Raw genomic sequence first — 16,727 nt, forward strand, 5'->3', positions numbered from 1 at the left:
TTTTTTTTTTTCCCACCTAGGATTTTTTAGGGAATACTTTTGACAAATCGATCGCACTCTTTCTCCGCTAGCTCTCTGCGCCCCCCCCTTCTTTTTTCCAAGCAGGGGAAGGGGTTTACGAGAGCGAGGCTCCTGCTGGACAAAGTTTTCCAAAGTTTTCCTAGTGTGATGGTTGCGATGAGAGCAAATCCACCAGCTTGATTCACGGCTTCATCTTAACCAACCCTTGAGCAGCCCCTAAGCCCCGCTATAAAGGAACAAACAAACAAACAAACAAAGTTACACCCCAGTTGCCTCGTGTCTCCTTTCTCTCTTCTTTCAGGCAATTTTTTTTCTCCGTCTCTCCGCTCCCCTTGCAGGCTCCACTCCCCTTCCCTCGGCCCCTTCCTCCTTCTCTGTTTCGGCTGAAGGTGCCAGGACCCCCGGCCGCAGCCTCCCCTCCCCCGCCGCTCGGGTCCCCTCCCGTCTGGCCCTCCCCTCCCCCGCCGCGGCCAGCACAGCCAATCCCCCAAGCGGCCGCCAACATGCTCTTTGAGGGCTTGGAGCTGGTGTCCGCGCTGGCCACCCTTGCCGCGTGCCTGGTGTCCGTGACGCTGCTACTGGCCGTGTCGCAGCAGCTGTGGCAGCTGCGCTGGGCTGCCACTCGCGACAAGAGCTGCAAGCTGCCCATCCCCAAGGGTTCCATGGGCTTCCCGCTCATCGGAGAGACCGGCCACTGGCTGCTGCAGGTAAGGCGCGTTCACTCCGCTACTCTCTGGGGTCCGCTAGCTGCAAGCGCCGGGCGGACGGAGCTTCGGGCCGGCCAGGGGGCGCCGGGAGCCTGAAGGCGCTGGTCCCCGCCCCGCCCCTTCCCTCCTCTCAGCCTCAACTGCCCGCCCGGGCTTACTCTGGTCGTCTGCAGCGAGGTTCCGAGACCACTGGCGCCCAGAAAGCAGGTTCAGGGGTAAGAGGGGTTCCCGGACCAGAGGGAGGCCCTAAGACTGACTCTCCCTGGTCCCGGGCAGCCTGGCAGGGGTGCTTGGAGAGCCCTGAGGGCTCCCAGCGAGTCGGAGGGAGCATCTGCCCCATTGCGCTCCAAGCCCAGGCGCGGTCGGCTTCCTGGACTTTGGCTGAGTCTCTGGGAGGCTAAAACTGAGTCGGGAGAGGAGGAGGGGGCCGGTGGCAGCTTGAACTGCCCCTTTAAAACTGTGTTCCTGCAGCGTAGTCTCCAGCTCCAGGTACTACCGTCCTGGTCCGCGGTCTCCGCAAGTGTGTGTGTTTTGTGGTGGAAGAGGAAGAAGGTAACCCAGGGAAAATGAGAAGCCAGAGACGTGAAGGCACTCGGCTTTCGGGGAAAAGGGTCTATTTACTTATTGGGTGGGGACAGTTTAGCAGGAGAGAAACTTGGGAGAGGTGTGTTAGACGCCGCACAACTTCACGCTGCAGAAAATGGGGGTGGGGTGCGTTAGGGACCAGACCCAGGTAGGTACTGGGAAGGTTAACCCAGAGTTAACCTCATCAGGGGCTAGACAATCGCTTTGCGATTTAATACACACTAGGTTTTTTCGGGGGGGGGGCGGGCTCTGGGATTACCTCCTGGGGAAGTGTGTTCGTGTGTACATGTGTGACTGTGTCTGTCCGGTGGGTTCTGAGGGGAATTAGCGAGAGCATGGGTGTCCAGAGACAGACAACTCTGGCACCGGCGAGGGGAAGCGAAAAGTGAGCGCTGGAGCGTGTGAGTTGAGAGGTGCGAAAGCTTGGCTTGAAATTAACAGACGCGTGCAACCAGGGCGCGCGCGCATCCTCATACGTACACCCCCAGCCCTAGGCTAAACGGCAGGGAATGGGGGCTGAGAGGACCACTCCAGGTTCCTCTGCGCTGTGGTCTTTTCAAGTCCTGGAGTTTGCCCATCTCTTTGGGGGGGGGGTTGTTCGTATAGAGGGGTGGGGTTCACGTGAACCAATCTGACTACTCCCAGGTAAGGAAATCCCTAGAGCCCGTAAAGGGTTAACTGTGGAGGTGGTCTAGGCTTTTGGCCGCCAATTTAGGAAATAAAATAACTAGCTTGGGCAAAGGCTACCGCCTAGTTGGAACCAGTCTTCGGAATCCACAGTTTGTCACCGCCCCCACCCCGTTTCCTGACCTTTCTCTGCCTCCCCTATGTCCCCCTGACCTTTTTTCCTAATCCCACCAAGGCCCCTGGGGGCCCACGTCCAAACAGCATAGAAGTTGGGGACGAGGAAACCTGCTTCTCTCACCCATCTAACTGGGGACCCTAGGTCTCCAGGGTGGAGGAAAATGGGGGGGGGGCAGTGGTGTGCGCGAGTGGAGGAGTACGGAAGGGGTTAATGAGAGCCCTCTGAATCCTAGCGTTATTTCTTCGGAGTCATTTATCAGATTTTACGGGGGGACCTCCAAGGGCTCTCCGTTTCCACCGAGCGCCATCTAAACAGAGCCCAGGGCTAAAAATACAACATTTTTGTATAAATTGGACTCGTGGCCCAAGCGGCCGCCCCTATGAAAGTCCTCTTTGTGAAGACCATGGAAACGGCGGACAAATAACTCTTTATTAATGCCACAAAAAACGCACTTTAATTATAGTTAGGCAGATCAGAGGCAGGGGGTGGGGGCGAGGCGGCGGCGACCTCGGAAAATTCACAGCCCAACTTTTGTGTTGAAAGAAAAGAAAAACAGAGGAAAAGAAGGACCGGTCAGACCCAGCGCGGGAGACGGGCATAGCAGACGTAGGGAAGGAACCCCGCTCCTTACCGTCCCCCCCTCCGTCGCACCCCACCTCTGCCTTGATTTTTCTTAAAGGGGTAGACGTCGTCACGAACTGCTCCACGGGGGTGGGAGGGAGCTCTCCCGGAGCCTCAAGCCTGGGAATGAGGCAGCGTCTCCCCGCGGCTCAGCCCCCTCCCGGCGGCGCAGGCGCTCCCGGTTTGTTCCCTGTCGCGCGCCGGGGCCTGAGGCGCATGTGGAAAAGTGATTAGAGAATCCAGGTTCTGCAGAGTCACTTTTCGGCTGTGCTGGGGTGTGTACACATCTAGCTGGCGAATAGTTTTCCGTAGAAGAAAGGAAAATGAGGAGGGAGACCAGTCCAAGAAGGGGAGCAGATATGTCCCCTCGGGGGTGCGTGACTGGGTAGACCTGGAGCCGGAGTCCTTACTTATGTTGGAGGGGCGGCGGGGCGCTGGACAGGTGACACAACCCCCATTTCACTCGGTGCTGTCTTGGCAGAAGAAGGGTTAACGTGGGGTGGGGTAGCCAGCGCGGCGACGTCAAAGGTGAGCCGGGACGCCCCTGCCCCCGCCTCTCTAGGTCCCCTCGGCTTCCGGTACTCGCGCCGGGCGGGCTGCGCCTGCTGTTTAGAGAGCTGGACCGGGCCAGGGCCCCAGCCATTCTCGGCTTGCGCCGCCGCCTCCACCGCCAGGGATCCGGTTACCTGCGCGGGTAGCTGCGCCGGTCCTACCCAGCCCCGCCCCGAGAGAAGAGTCTTCCGCGGTGCTCCTATACCAACCACCAGGGAGGCCACGAAAGTCCGCCTCAGTTATTTCCAGGACAAAATGCGTTAGGAAAACTGCGGCTTCGGGCCGGTGACCCCACCTCGCAGAGTTCTCGGAGGGCCTCCGGGTGCCTGCGCAGGCTCCGCCAGAGAACGAAGGAAACCCCAACCCCTCCCCCATCTGTAGTGACTGCCTCCGGGCACAGACCGCTTACCTCTATAAATAATCTTTGGCCTGCGGCCACCCCGCGGGGTCTCGCCAGCCCATGGCCTGGAGCCTGGAAATATTTATTCCGAGAGACTCCGAGCGCGGGGTGGGGGTTGAAGACTTCAGCTTCAGGTCCAGCTGTCCGGGATACCTTTTCCCTCCCGAAAGTCATTACTGAAAAACAGCCTTCTGGGGGATGCCCCGGGGCCTCCGGCCTCCTTGCGTTATTTATTATCCTCTCTAGGCCCTACTTTCCAGTTCTTGTGCACGCTGTGAAAAATAAAACCTGCGTTCGTGCGTGCCTATGTGTATTTGTGGGGGTGGGGCAGGTGACTGGTGCCAAGGGTTGGAGGTCTCTGCCCCTCCCTCGCCCTGTGGGCCCTCTGGGGACAGGCACCTGAGGGAAGTTACTCTTGCGGCTCCCGCAGGGTTCTGGCTTCCAGTCGTCCCGGAGGGAGAAGTATGGCAACGTGTTCAAGACGCATTTGCTGGGGCGACCGCTGATACGCGTGACGGGCGCAGAGAACGTGCGCAAGATTCTCATGGGCGAGCACCACCTCGTGAGCACCGAGTGGCCTCGAAGTACGCGCATGCTTCTAGGGCCCAACACGGTGGCAAACTCCATCGGTGACATCCACCGCAACAAGCGCAAGGTAAGAACTCTGGCCCCTTTCTTCCGTGCACCCCGTCCTCTCGGGGTAAGGAGTTCATGGACACCCACAGAACATCCCCCACCCAAATCAGCACCCTTGCATGTTATGCCTGAGGACCCGGCAGGTCCCTGTCTAGATAGCTTTGAGCCTGGATCCAGGGCCTGCACAGGCCTCCTTCGGGTCCACCCTCCTGTAGTCTACTGCACCTTGGACACCACCAGCTAGGTTGCTTTGGATAGAACTTAAATGTGCGGGGTCTGGGGTATCCAACACCTGTCCTTGGTGTGCTCCACAGAACTGGAAAAAGAAGAGGACCGGACATTTGGCCGGCGCTTTCCTTTTCACCAGTTTTCCCCGAGAACTCATTCTAAAATCAAATTTGACCTTCCCACCATAGCTTGTTTTAAGGGAGACACCGATAGGCGCGGGAGTGAGGGCGCCTTGTGGGGCAGCCGTTGCGGGGCCCTGTCTCTTCTCAGGAAGAGATGCGGAGAACTTGGCCACTGCACGCACCGGCCTGGACGGAGGGCGGGGAAGCGGAGGGGTGGGAGAGCAGCTGAGGCCCGGGCAGGGATCAAAACACACCCACCTCCTCTAAAGAGGAAGAGAAAGTGGGTGTTTATCCCGTGGATTTCCCGAGCGGCTGGAAGAGGCGCGGAGGAGGCGAGCTAGCGCGCACGGAGCAGGCCTCCCCGCCCCCTTTCTGGGCTGAGCCGCAGCAGCAGCTCGGAGCTCCGGCGGCACGTGCTGTTTGAACTGCAGTAACCCGAAAGCTGAGCCGGCGGGCGGGGCGCCGGCCTCGGGCTTGAAGCCGCCAGGAGGGAGGCTGCACTACCTCCTCCACTCCATTTTTTTCCTTTGGGTCAGAGGACTCACCCCAGTTTAAAACCTAAAGGAAAGAGAGAGGTAGCCTCTCTTTTCCCGGGGCAGTGGCTGGGCTTGGGAGCCCTGAGGAGACGGGGGCAGCTTCCTGGGCCAGAAGTCGCGTGTGTGAGGTTGTCATGGAGCATTGTATGCTCCCTGGCCCATCTTACAGTATATGGTGTTATCTGAACAGCCTATGAAGGGTAATTCTCTATAGCAGACAAAAGAAGGAATATCAAAGGGAGGAGAAGGGTCTTCATTCCCCCACTTCCCTAAAAATTTGACTATTTGAAGATTGGTCTTGGTCCTACCCCCTAGTTCCCTAATACATCGACTCTTTCAGGAACTGAAAAGGGGCTCCCAAAGTCATCTTGTCCATCTGCCTCACTCAGAGCTGGAAGCAGTTAACACAGCTTGGGGACAAAGGGGGTAGGAGGTGTTGCTGAGAGGGGGCTGTAGGCTTAGGAAGGAGGGCTTTTCAAATGTGTTGGATAGTTATTTTTCCCTTAGTTTGGTGACTCCACCAAAGGCCCATTCCCAAGAGTAAGGAGAGAGCTGAGACTCAGGAATCCATCTCCAAAGCAGATGGCTGCTTGCTTCCTCATTTCATCTTTATAGAAGCTTTGACAAGAAAGGAATTGTCCCCTTTTCACAGAAGGCTTGGAGAGGTTGGTTGAGACTTGAACCCATCAAGAAACAAAGAAAAGGCTGGGCAGAGCCTACAACACAGGCCTTTGGCTTCCATGGGTATAGTTGTTTCCAGGACACTGTGTTGAGTCCTACTCAGTCCTGCTGGCTTTGGGCTGCCAGAACTGGGATAGGTTGGGAGTGCTGGAAGAAAAAAGTCTTGGTCAAAACTAGAGTGAGAGACCCTGGGGCTTTGTGATGAGGCTCTTGCCTTGGAGTTCCACCTATACTCTAACTGACTTAGCATTGGGTCTCCAGGTGCCCACTGGGGAGGCCTGTCTGGAAAGCCCCAAGGTTTTGGCCTATGTTGTCCATTTAGGGGGAGGAAAGAGAAGAGGGACAGCACAGAGAAACAGTCCCAAGAGGAGTGTGTAGGGCAGGAAGAGAGTGAGATGGGGATAAGGCTGGGATGCGGGCAGAGGCTGAGGACCCTGGATGAGCTATAGGTGATGTCCTTGTTCAAAGCACCTGGCCCTCCAGCTCCTTGGAGAGGAGTGGAGAATTGCCAGAAGCCAGTTCATCCTGGCAAAGGGGCTTGAGACCAAATACAGGGGCTTTTCTTTTGGTGTATTAGTTGTGTCCTTGCTATGAGGGGGCATGTGTATGTGTCCCATGGTAAATGAGTAGTCAACTACACAAAAGGATTCTTCCCCCCAGATCTCCCTAATTGATGATCTATAAACCTAAGTTTACTGAATTCATAGAGGCCTGGGGTTAGGTACATAGAAGTAGGATATTGATCCTTTGCCCTCACAAAGTAGTCTAGCTGAAGGAATGAGAACGCCCAGGGGCACTGTTTCTAAATATATATCCACGTTAGTCCTGGAGAGAATGGCCAGACTCCTGGATTTAGTGCCTGGTGGACTCAATGCAGCCTGGGTAGGTGTCGTTGTGTGCCATTCCCACTGCCTTATGAGTCCCACTCTGCAGTCAGGGACCTGGCTGAGAGTGGACTGCTGGGCCAGGCCCAGCCTGGTTAGAAGGTATGTGCAGGAAGTGGGGCCCAGGTGTGCTGGGGCCCGGCTGGTAGAGAACTAGAAGCGTCACTGTTTCCATTGGTGTTGGTGGCCCACCCCTTCTCTGGGAGGTCTGACCAGATGTGCTGGGAAGAGGCTCCTCACTGCCATCACTGCACGCCAGGTGTTTGCCCTGGCTTCCCTGGTGGTCTAGGTCCAACAGAGTGGGGTTGCCAGGGAAAAAGTCCAGAAAATCTTGCTCAGTCTAACAGAATCATCTCTGGAAGCCAGGCCTGTTTCCCTACAGCCAGGGCCTCAGACTCCCTCCTCCTGGGTTTCCCTTCCCCCTGCTGAGGGCCTAGGGTATCTCTGGTATGTAGGGAAGGGACCCCATCTCTCTCTCTCTCTCTCTCTTTTTCTGAGACAGAGTCTCATTTTATTGCCCTCGGTAGAGTGCTGTGGCGTCACAGCTCACAGCAACCTCTAACTCCTGGGCTTAGGCGATTCTCTTGCCTCCGCCTTTCGAGTAGCTGGAACTACAGGCACCCGCCACAACACCCAGCTATTTTGTTGTTGTTGCAGTTTGGCTGGGGTCAGGTTTGAACCCGCCACCCTTGGGATATGCGCCTGGTGCCCTACCCACTCAGCCACAGGCGCCGCCTGACCCCATCTCTCTTCATGTGTAAAGAGGCTGGGTATTGGCCTAGAAGGATGGATGGAATCTGGTTAGGAAGGTATAGTGAAAGAGTCGGAGACACGGAAAATTTGGGGGATAGTTCTATAGGATTGCATATTTCCTCTTTCCCTTTAGAGGAAGGGCCAGGCCTCTTTGAATCAAGAGGCCACCTGCTTCAGGGCATTCTGGATAGTGGCCCTGAGATACCCCCAGGGTACTTGGAGAATATCTCAGGGGTGGTACTTAGCTTGGAGCCCCTGGACTGGTGAGACCCCAAGAGCAATCCTCTTGCTGTGTCTACCCAGACCCCTGCCTGCAGGGCTCTGTGCCTGAGGGTGAAGTATAGGAACAGCCTTTGGAGGTGGGGATCAAGAAGCCCTGCCTGCACACCTGCTGTCCCTCAGTGACCTGGCCTTTGGGCCCCATCCTGGACTGAGGGTAAAGGTCAGGCTCAGGGTCACCACACTCCTCTCAGAAACCCTATGCCTCCTGGAGTAGAGTGGCCAGGAAGGCAGAGCCAGGGCACCCATGAGTGTGAGGTTCTGCGGAAGACTAGCTCATACCTGACTCTAGGAGGGCCCAGAAGCTCCATCCTGCATTGGATGGGAAGGCTGGTAGCATGACCAGGCAGCCCTGTTGCTGAGTGCTCTGCCCCAGCCCCTGGCATAGGCACAGGGCTTTTATTCTGCTAACCCAAGTCCTTCACCCAAAAGTTACTGTAGCACCAGCGGTGGGCGCAGGGGCTGCTGAGGAGGTGGTGGCAGGAGCGGATCTCTCTGAAGGTCAGCGGGGGAGGTAGCCCACAGTCAGCTGCCAGGGCGTCTGGGAGTGGGTGCCTCCCTCTGCATGCCCTTGTGCCGGGCAGCAGGCTGGTGGGCGGGCTGGGCGTGGGGGCTACTGCCTGTCTTTGTCCCTCTTTTCAGTGTCCTTCTCCCAGGGTGGAGAGGGGTCCAAGGCTGTGATGCTGATGTGTTTGTTTATTCTCCCAGCCTTGGAAGACAAATGTGGCCTTGGTGGGAGTGGAGAGGCTTGGCTGGGGTCTACTCTGGCCCTGTTTGCTACCCTCTGTGTCCATCCTGGGTTCCCTCGGCCTAAACGGAAGGGGCTTCAGTGGCCTGAGAAATGCTGTGAACAGATCAGAGTAACCTTATCCTTAGAATAAACTTAGGCCATAGAGGAGGATCCTTTTTGGGACTTTTAGATAAATTCAGAAACCACCAAGGCTGGTAGAGGGCAACTTGGTGAGATCTGGGGTTGTGGGAGGCACAAGTATCAGGGACTTTGGTGGGTATGGCCAGTTATGCCCTGCACTGTGACCTTGGAGGGCCCTTCCCCCTCTGGGCCTCAGCTTTCCAAGGAAGAGGAAGAGTTGAAAGCATCCAGGCAAACCCTTCCAAATTCTGTGATTTGGTGGGTATTTGCCAAGTGCTAACCTCCTCTCACCACCTTGTGCATTTGTTGCCTGTGTGGAAGAGTTAGGACCATGTTAGGAAGGTGGGAAAGAGGTCTTGAAGTAAGATGATTACAGCTAGAGTCAGATGGGGGACAATCACTCTGTTCCCACTGATGCTGGGAAGGGGCATGTGCAGGCTGTTGGAGGGATTCTGGGCTAGTCCAGTGGGACCAGAGAGGCTGAGTGTGCCCAGCCCCACACACTGGGATGGTGCATTTCCAACCTTGGGGGAAACTGCCTGGCATTTCCACTGGGCCAGGGCAAAGCTCAGGCCCAGTGGAAATGCCAGGCAGCTGGGAAGATGACGTCCTCTCTTGTTCTCCCCCCACCCCCTTGCTTTAGTGTAAAGTACACACCTTGGCGTCACCCCTATGTGGATGGCTGCCGCAGTGGCTGCCCGCGCTGTTATTCTTTCCACTCCGCAGGCCTCGGCTCCGGTGGCTTGGCCGGGTGGCCTGCCTGGGCCCCCACCTCTTTTGGGCAGCCGCTTCCATTCCTCCCAGTCTGAGTCACTGGCCTGGGCAGTGGGTTCCCTCTCTGACTCTTCTCACTCCCACAGCTGCCCATCCATTTGTCTATCCGTCCATAGTGGCCAGCAGAGAAGGGGGGTTGTTACCTGGCTGAGCAGCTGCAGCATGAAGCAATCCCCCTCTCAGGGGCACTGAATGAAAGGTGGGGTAAGGGGGGCCTGGCTGGTGGGGAGAAAGCATTTGTAGGAACAATTATAGGGAATTTGAGCCTTGACAAGCTCCAGTGGTGCCCCCAGACCCTTTTTGTGAGATTGATCCTCATTCTGGAAGGAGAAAGAGAACCAGCCATGTGGTGTCCATTGTGGGTTTAGAGGGGAGGTGTCCAAGGACATCCCCCATGGATGGAAGCCATCCTCCCTCCCGCCCTTGCCCTAAGGCTCTGGCCTTGGTGGGAAGTCCATACCTGTGGCTCCCTCTGCAGGGCTTGGCCTGGGCCTGGCCTAGTTCCCAGTGACCTTTGTTTGGCATTCTTGGCTCACTTTTGGGAATTCCCAGGGAAGCCCCAGAGGGAAACAAAGCAGCCCTGGCTTCTGTGACAACTGTGGTCAGAGAAGTCTCTTCTGGGGGCCAGGAACCTTTCCTTTCTTCACACTGAGCAGCTCCCCAAGCACCTTCCCAGTGTGCCCAAGTCCTGACCCTGGCAGGTGGCTCCTCAGACACAGCCCACCAGACACTGCCCAGGCTTCCTGTGCCCTAGCCGGCACCTCTGCCTCCGCTTGTCCTATGTGGTAGGTGGTGATTTCTGAGCTTCCCTGGCTTTGGGAAGTGCCTGAGTTGTTAACCTGGGCAGAGACTCAGGGATGAGGCCCTGGAGTCTTCCTGGTACTCAGAGACCCTAATGTCTTTGGAACAGCTGGGTGGGTGGTAGGGACATGGACTTGGTAACCTCTGAGCAAAGCCCTGGGGCCTGGAGTGCCACTACTTCCCTTTGCTCGGCTTTTTATTTGAGTAGTTTCTCCTCCTAGGGTGCTCTGAGGAGAATGGTGGGACAAGCTGGGTGAAAGGACCTCAGAACATCCAGGTGGACTGTCCTTGAACCAGTAGGGAAGCTGAGCTCTGGAGGGGCAGCCACCTGCTGGCTGTTAGCCAGCAAGTTAGTGGCTGCTCGAAACAAGGGCCTTGGTCCAGCTTCAGTTCTCTTTCCAGAGGCCCTGGCCCCAGGGGCCTTCATGGTATAAGGTGGCAGTGGTTTTCTTGGGACATTCCAGCTCCTAGCCTTGCTCAGCACCTCTTTCCACCCCGGGCCTGGTGTGGGCGCCCTGCTCTAGACGTCCCTCCACTCATTTCCAGGTTCTCCATCCCTCTTGTCTGTCTTGACCCCCAAAGGCCCGAACAGGAGCGATTCAGCCTGTTGTCGCTAGAGGGCGCAGGGAATGCAACCTACGGGGCAGGGCAGAGCTAGTTGGCGGGTGCGGAAGGCGCCCTCGGCGCTTACTTTGGGAAAACGTGGGATGGCCCTTCTAGAGCCCCTGTGGCCCCTGTGGGCTGTGTGGTGGCGCCTGGCAGGCCCTCTCTAGGTGACATGAGCATGGCCAAGTTCTGGGCTTCCTTGAGTGGGTAACGTCTACTTTAAGGGCAAGTGGATAGACCGAGCGTTCATGTGCTTGGTGAAGTGAAAGGAGCCCCAGCCATCACCTGTTTCAGAGTCAGCATTTTACAGATGAGGAAACTGAGGCTTGGGGGAGGGGGTGGTAATTTGTCAGTGATCATACAAGAATTTGGTGGATGATTCGTAGCTAGAATTCAGGTCTCTGGGTGCCCGGCCTCTATTTTTCCATCACCCTACTGCACATAACTGGCTTTGACTTTGGTTGGACCTGGGAGGCATGGCTTCTGCCCTCTTCCCCTCCACAGACCCATCTTTGGGCCCCAGTCTCCCATGTGATGGGGGCCCTGATCAGTCCCTACCCTGTTCCTTTCATGACAGAGCTCCTAGTTTGGCCTGGGCCAGCCAGCTCTGGGCCCATTATGGCCCTTCCTGAGTCCTCTTTTCCACCTCTAGCCTCCCCACAGAGGCCTGGTAGCTGTAGAGTAATTTTTTGCCTCTCGTTTCCTGATGAGCCTGCTCAGCAACCAGGTACTGCTTTCTGCTCACTCCATGGCCTCTTTGCTGTTTTGTAAGAGCCCTTACCTGACTGGTGCTGGGCTTTGGGGGCTCCCCTCTCACTCCAAGGCCCACTGTGTAAGGGCTGAGCCTAGAATCCTAAGGACAGCAGGGTGAGGGGCTGAGGCAGACAAGCACTACCTTTATCTATAACTCTTTGAAGTAGAATGGCCACTGAAGTCCCCCCTGGAAATTCACTAGGACCCCCTAAACTGGGCAAGGTGTGCATGACCCATTCAGGCCTGCACTGTTCTAGGTGACCTCCTATCGTCCTTCTGCCTCTTGGCTTTCCTTTTGTAGCAGGAGCAGCCCCAAACAGTGTGGGCCTCTCTGCCCCTCACCAGCCTCCTGCCCTCCCTCCCTCTGTCCACTGGGAATTTCGGAATGAAAGTGCTATTGTGAATGCCTGGCTGGGCCACTGAAGGGCCAGCACTGTTATTTCTGCAAACCAGCCTTCCCATTAGCCATGCAGGGCTCAGGCCAGGAAAATGTTACCTTTCCTCCTTGAGCTGACTGCAGGGGAAATTCTCACATTTACAGTTTGTGCAGTGGTTGTGTTTGGGGGGCAGAGGGAAGGGCAGTCCTGTGTGTGTGGTTTGCATGAGGCAGGGTGAGGGGCTCCTTCTGCGTGGCCTCTCCCGTCTCACCCTTTGCAATGACCTTCCCTGGTGCTTCTGAGGGGCACTCCTTTCTGCTCTGGACTCTGGGGGAGATGGAAGTTGTTGGTTATGAGTGAGACCCACAGGCTGTCAGTAAATAAACTAACATCCCTACCTCTTCTACACATGAAAACCATGTGCTGGGGCTTCTTAGTGAGAAGGGGCCATAAGGGGAGTTTTTGAGCCAATCAGGAAGAAAGAAGGCAGGGGAGGTGGAAACAGGGGCTCATTGGCCACTTAAAATTGTCCTGGAAGATGCAGGGAATTAAAAAGGCTTCTGTTTGTCTTTATGATCTTTTGGATTTGAAAGCCATTGGTCCCATATCCCTCCCTCTAGACCTGGCCACACTGAAAAAATTTTAATGTCATAGCTGTTAGTAAATACCCTGGAATCTTCACCCAGTGGATGTTTCTCAGGGAATGAGAATAATTATGGATTCCAGGAATCCTCCTTGTGATCTAGCTTCAGACTCTCCTGCTTTCCCATCAGTAGAGGAGAAGAACCACCTGATTTCCTACCTCTTCCCCATCCAGTCCACTGACCTGTGTTTCACTTCTTTTGGGCAATTCTGTTTGTGTCTTGGGATTTAGGAATGGGCCCCTGCAGTGGGAGGGCAGCCTCCATGCTCCAAGGTTCTGTTCAGCCTCATCAGGAGCCCCTACAGAATTGTTGGCGGCTGGACTGCCCAGTCCCTAACCCTTTGCCATTATGTGGAACTTGGAATTTTCCCTGGTTGTAGTCATGGGATAGGTGCCTTGTCCAGGTAGAGTGTGGTTCAAGCCAACTTCAAGGAGTCAGCCCAGGGAACACCTGCCAACTCACCCACCTGCCTTTCTACCCCCCAGGTCTTTTCCAAGATATTCAGCCATGAGGCCCTGGAGAGCTACCTGCCCAAGATCCAGCTGGTGATCCAGGACACCCTGCGTGCCTGGAGCAGCCACCCTGAGGCCATCAATGTGTACCAGGAGGCTCAGAAGCTTACCTTCCGCATGGCCATCCGGGTGCTGCTGGGCTTCAGCATTCCCGAGGAGGACCTTGGGCACCTTTTTGAGGTCTACCAGCAGTTTGTGGAGAATGTCTTTTCCCTGCCTGTCGACTTGCCCTTCAGTGGCTACCGGAGGGTGAGGATCCCAGGCCTGGGAGAGGAGCTAGGGCATCCGGGGCTTATTTACCCTTAGGGAGGGCAGCTTTCTGCTAGGCACAGGGCACATGGATGGGAGAGAGGGGTTGGCAAGAGGGCACCTGGAGCTTTGGCTTGGCTGTCTGTGTGGATGACAGCTCTTTCTCCCTTCAGGGCATTCAGGCACGGCAGACCCTGCAGAAGGGGCTGGAGAAGGCCATCCGGGAGAAGCTGCAGTGCACCCAGGGCAAAGACTACTCAGATGCGCTGGACATCCTCATTGAAAGCAGCAAGGAGCATGGGAAGGAGATGACCATGCAAGAGCTGAAGGTGGGGGTGGCGGCTCCCCCAGTGAGCAACAGTGCACCCATGCTCTACTATGGAGCTTTCTCTTTGGAAAGACTTCTCTCACACAGAACATGATTTCTGAGTGGGGCTGGAGAGGGCTGTCTGTGCCCCTGCTGTACAGGATGGCCTGACATCCTTAAGCAGGCAGCTCAGGGCTGGGAAGGATAGGGCCTGCAGGGGAAGCCACTTGCTTGAGGCCAGAATCAACCCTTGGGGAATTGCAGGGAAGATTTGTGTACACAAGGAGGTCTCTTCTTCCACCCCAGAGTCTTTTCAAGCTGGTGGCTCTTTGCTGGCTCTCCCATCCTTCCTGGCACCTGCTGAGGCCAGCTGGGCTCCATGGAAGGCTTCCCACCTGCCCTGTTGTGGGGAAGTGCTCCTCCTGAGGGGGGTCCATTAGTCCCTCCCCACTAAGCTCTGCTTGCCCCCTCGATGCCAGGTACCCACAGATACTCCCTGCAGACTCCCCATCCCCACTGTCTTTGCTTCTTCATATTCTAGCTCCAGCTTTTTTCCTGGGGAGCCAGGAAGAACCTGGAATGACTCTCCTATTGTACAAGTTTTGTAAATTTTAGGAGTCGTGGCAAGTAGGGACCCAGGGTGCTTCATTCCCCTCTCTGGGTCCAGAACCCATATTTGTAAAATGTGAAACTTGGAGTGAGAAAACCCATTGGGACCATGTCCTATGGTACCTATACCCAGTATCCAGCTCCCCAGAAAGCCCTTTAAGTTCTCGGGGGGTCGTCTGCCCTCAGCCTTCTCACTGCAGCCCCACCCCAGGCCCTTAAGGTTGTGGCCACAGGCTGCTTCCCAGAATCCCTAAGCTCCCCTTTCGCCCACCAGCCATCCTCCTGGGGATGGAGGAGAGTGCTGGGGCTGGGAGTAGGAAGGCCGGGTATAGACCCCCATCCCTTACACATGTGTACACACAGTCTGCCCAGGGTTTGGCTCCTTGGATTTGCTCCTTTTCTTCTGTGGGTTCACTGAATTGATCAGACTTCAGGGGCTGGCAAGAATCCAGCAGTGAGAAGTGGCCCTAATCTCAAGGGACTAACAGGCTAGTGCCCCTGCCTGGTCACAGCAGTTGTGTCTCCTACTCAGCCAAGGACTGGCTGTGACCCTTATGCCATTGTGGCCCTGAGGCCCAGGCATGTGAGGCTCAGAGGAAGCAGAATTTGCAACAAGAAGTAGGCAGGGCCCAGCACAGATGGCCCTATGCACAGGGCATGCTGGCAGAATGGGGCTATCGCCAGGATGGACCAGCCTGGCTGAACCTGGATGGTCAATGGTGCCTTTCTTCTGTGCCACTATAGGATGGGACCCTGGAGCTGATCTTCGCGGCCTACGCCACCACGGCCAGCGCCAGCACCTCACTGATCATGCAGCTGCTGAAGCACCCTGCTGTGCTGGAGAAGCTGCGGGAAGAGCTGCGGGCCCAGGGCATCCTGCACAGTGGGGGCTGCCCCTGCGAGGGCACCCTACGCCTTGACACGCTCAGCGGGCTACGCTACCTGGACTGTGTCATCAAGGAAGTCATGCGCCTCTTCACACCCATTTCCGGCGGCTACCGCACTGTGCTGCAGACCTTTGAGCTCGATGTGAGGCTGGGCCCTTTGGGCTAGGTGCTGGGGGTCCCCAGGGACTCTGCTTTGGGGGCCTGGGGCTGACTGAGGGGGATGACCAGCTTCCTGCTTGGGTACCTCAATCTGATAGGGGGGGGATAGTGCTTGCTTTTAGGGAGCTTTCAGTCTGATGGGAGAGATGCAGCTCCAAGTCCAGAGTGAGAGGAAGCCAGACCAAGTGTCACCTGTGAAGGTGTATGTGGATGTCTGTTAATGTACATAAGACTGGACTAACATGAGCAGGGGAGGCTGGCCAGGCCTGGAGGACCACCATGTCTCTAGGAGCTAGGGACAGGCAGGCAGTTCTAAGCCCTACCCTGGCCACCTCTGGCTCTCACCACTGGCCCCCTGACCCTCATCTTGCCTCCAGGGTTTCCAGATTCCCAAAGGCTGGAGTGTCATGTACAGCATCCGGGATACCCACGACACAGCACCTGTGTTCAAAGATGTGAACGTGTTTGACCCTGACCGCTTCAGTCAGGCACGGAGCGAGGACAAGGATGGCCGCTTCCATTACCTCCCGTTCGGCGGTGGCGTCCGGACCTGCCTGGGCAAGCATCTGGCCAAGCTCTTCCTAAAAGTGCTGGCAGTGGAGCTAGCCAGCACAAGCCGTTTCGAGCTGGCCACCCGGACCTTCCCCCGCATCACCCTGGTCCCTGTCCTGCACCCTGTGGATGGCCTCAGTGTCAAGTTCTTTGGCCTGGACTCCAATCAGAACAAGATCCTGCCAGAGACGGAGGCCATGCTGAGTGCCACAGTGTAGCCCCACTCCAGCCACACCCACCTCAGCCCCATCATGGGGTGGGGGTGGTGGGAGGTAGAAACCTGTGTGTGGAAGGGGGCCAAACCTGGGGAGGGTGAGTGGCCCCCATACTTGCCCTTCCTGGCTCCCACTCCCTGGCAAACCCTATTCAAAGCCAAAAGGGCCTCATCCTTCTTGGGGATGGACTCCCCTCCTGGCTCCTGCTTCCCCCCCAGGTGCCTCCCAGTTCCCACCAGCTCAGCCTCTGGGAAATGGCGAGACTGGAGCTCTGCATGCCCATGACAGTGTTAGATGTTGCTTGTGCTACAGTGTTCGCTTGTGATGCTCCGAACTGCTCCCTTCCCTCTGTTCCTTCCCAGTCCTTTTAGATGGAGGTCAGGCCACTGAAGTGGGAGTGGCAGGAAGAGGGGTGCCCCCTATGGTGCACTCTTCAGCACCCTCTCCCTGCTGCTCCTCCCCCTTTGGTTGCCAGAGAATAGCATCCTGAGTAATAGAACAGGAGTCAGCCCTGGCAGAGGCAGGGGCACCACCAACATGGAGACCCCGACCCCCACTTCCCTCTCACCAGTTTGGACATTTGAAATTAACTATTGCTGCT

At 56.5% G+C, this 16,727-nt stretch overlaps 1 protein-coding gene across 2 annotated transcripts; it reads left to right on the forward strand.

Annotated features, from left to right (window-relative positions):
• Positions 1 to 524: 524 nt before the first annotated feature.
• LOC100954204 (cytochrome P450 26B1) lies at positions 525 to 16,286 on the forward strand. Of its 2 annotated transcripts, XM_003793417.1 has the most exons (6): positions 525 to 728; positions 4,122 to 4,346; positions 13,122 to 13,397; positions 13,571 to 13,726; positions 15,058 to 15,342; positions 15,737 to 16,286. In XM_003793417.1, the coding sequence occupies exons 1-6, from the start codon at positions 525 to 527 to the stop codon at positions 16,127 to 16,129; spliced, it is 1,539 nt and encodes a 512-aa protein (XP_003793465.1). In that variant the 3' UTR covers positions 16,130 to 16,286. The 2 variants fall into 2 exon arrangements, with proteins under 2 accessions (XP_003793465.1, XP_003793466.1); XM_003793418.2 differs by lacking the exon at positions 4,122 to 4,346 and having other exon boundaries at positions 15,737 to 16,158.
• The last annotated feature ends 441 nt before the right edge of the window (positions 16,287 to 16,727 follow it).

The sequence above is a fragment of the Otolemur garnettii genome, unplaced genomic scaffold (genome assembly GCF_000181295.1).
Source record: "Otolemur garnettii isolate 467f Iridium unplaced genomic scaffold, OtoGar3 scaffold00068, whole genome shotgun sequence".
Classification (NCBI taxonomy): Eukaryota; Metazoa; Chordata; class Mammalia; order Primates; family Galagidae; genus Otolemur; species Otolemur garnettii.

Excerpts from the sequence above, each read along its gene's own strand:
- LOC100954204 (XM_003793417.1), top strand. The coding sequence starts at position 525 with ATGCTCTTTGAGGGCTTGGAGCTGGTGTCCGCGCTGGCCACCCTTGCC. Across the intron at positions 4,347-13,121 it reads TCCACCGCAACAAGCGCAAG|GTCTTTTCCAAGATATTCAG; the intron begins GTAAGAACTCTG and ends TCTACCCCCCAG. Across the intron at positions 15,343-15,736 it reads TGCAGACCTTTGAGCTCGAT|GGTTTCCAGATTCCCAAAGG; the intron begins GTGAGGCTGGGC and ends TCTTGCCTCCAG.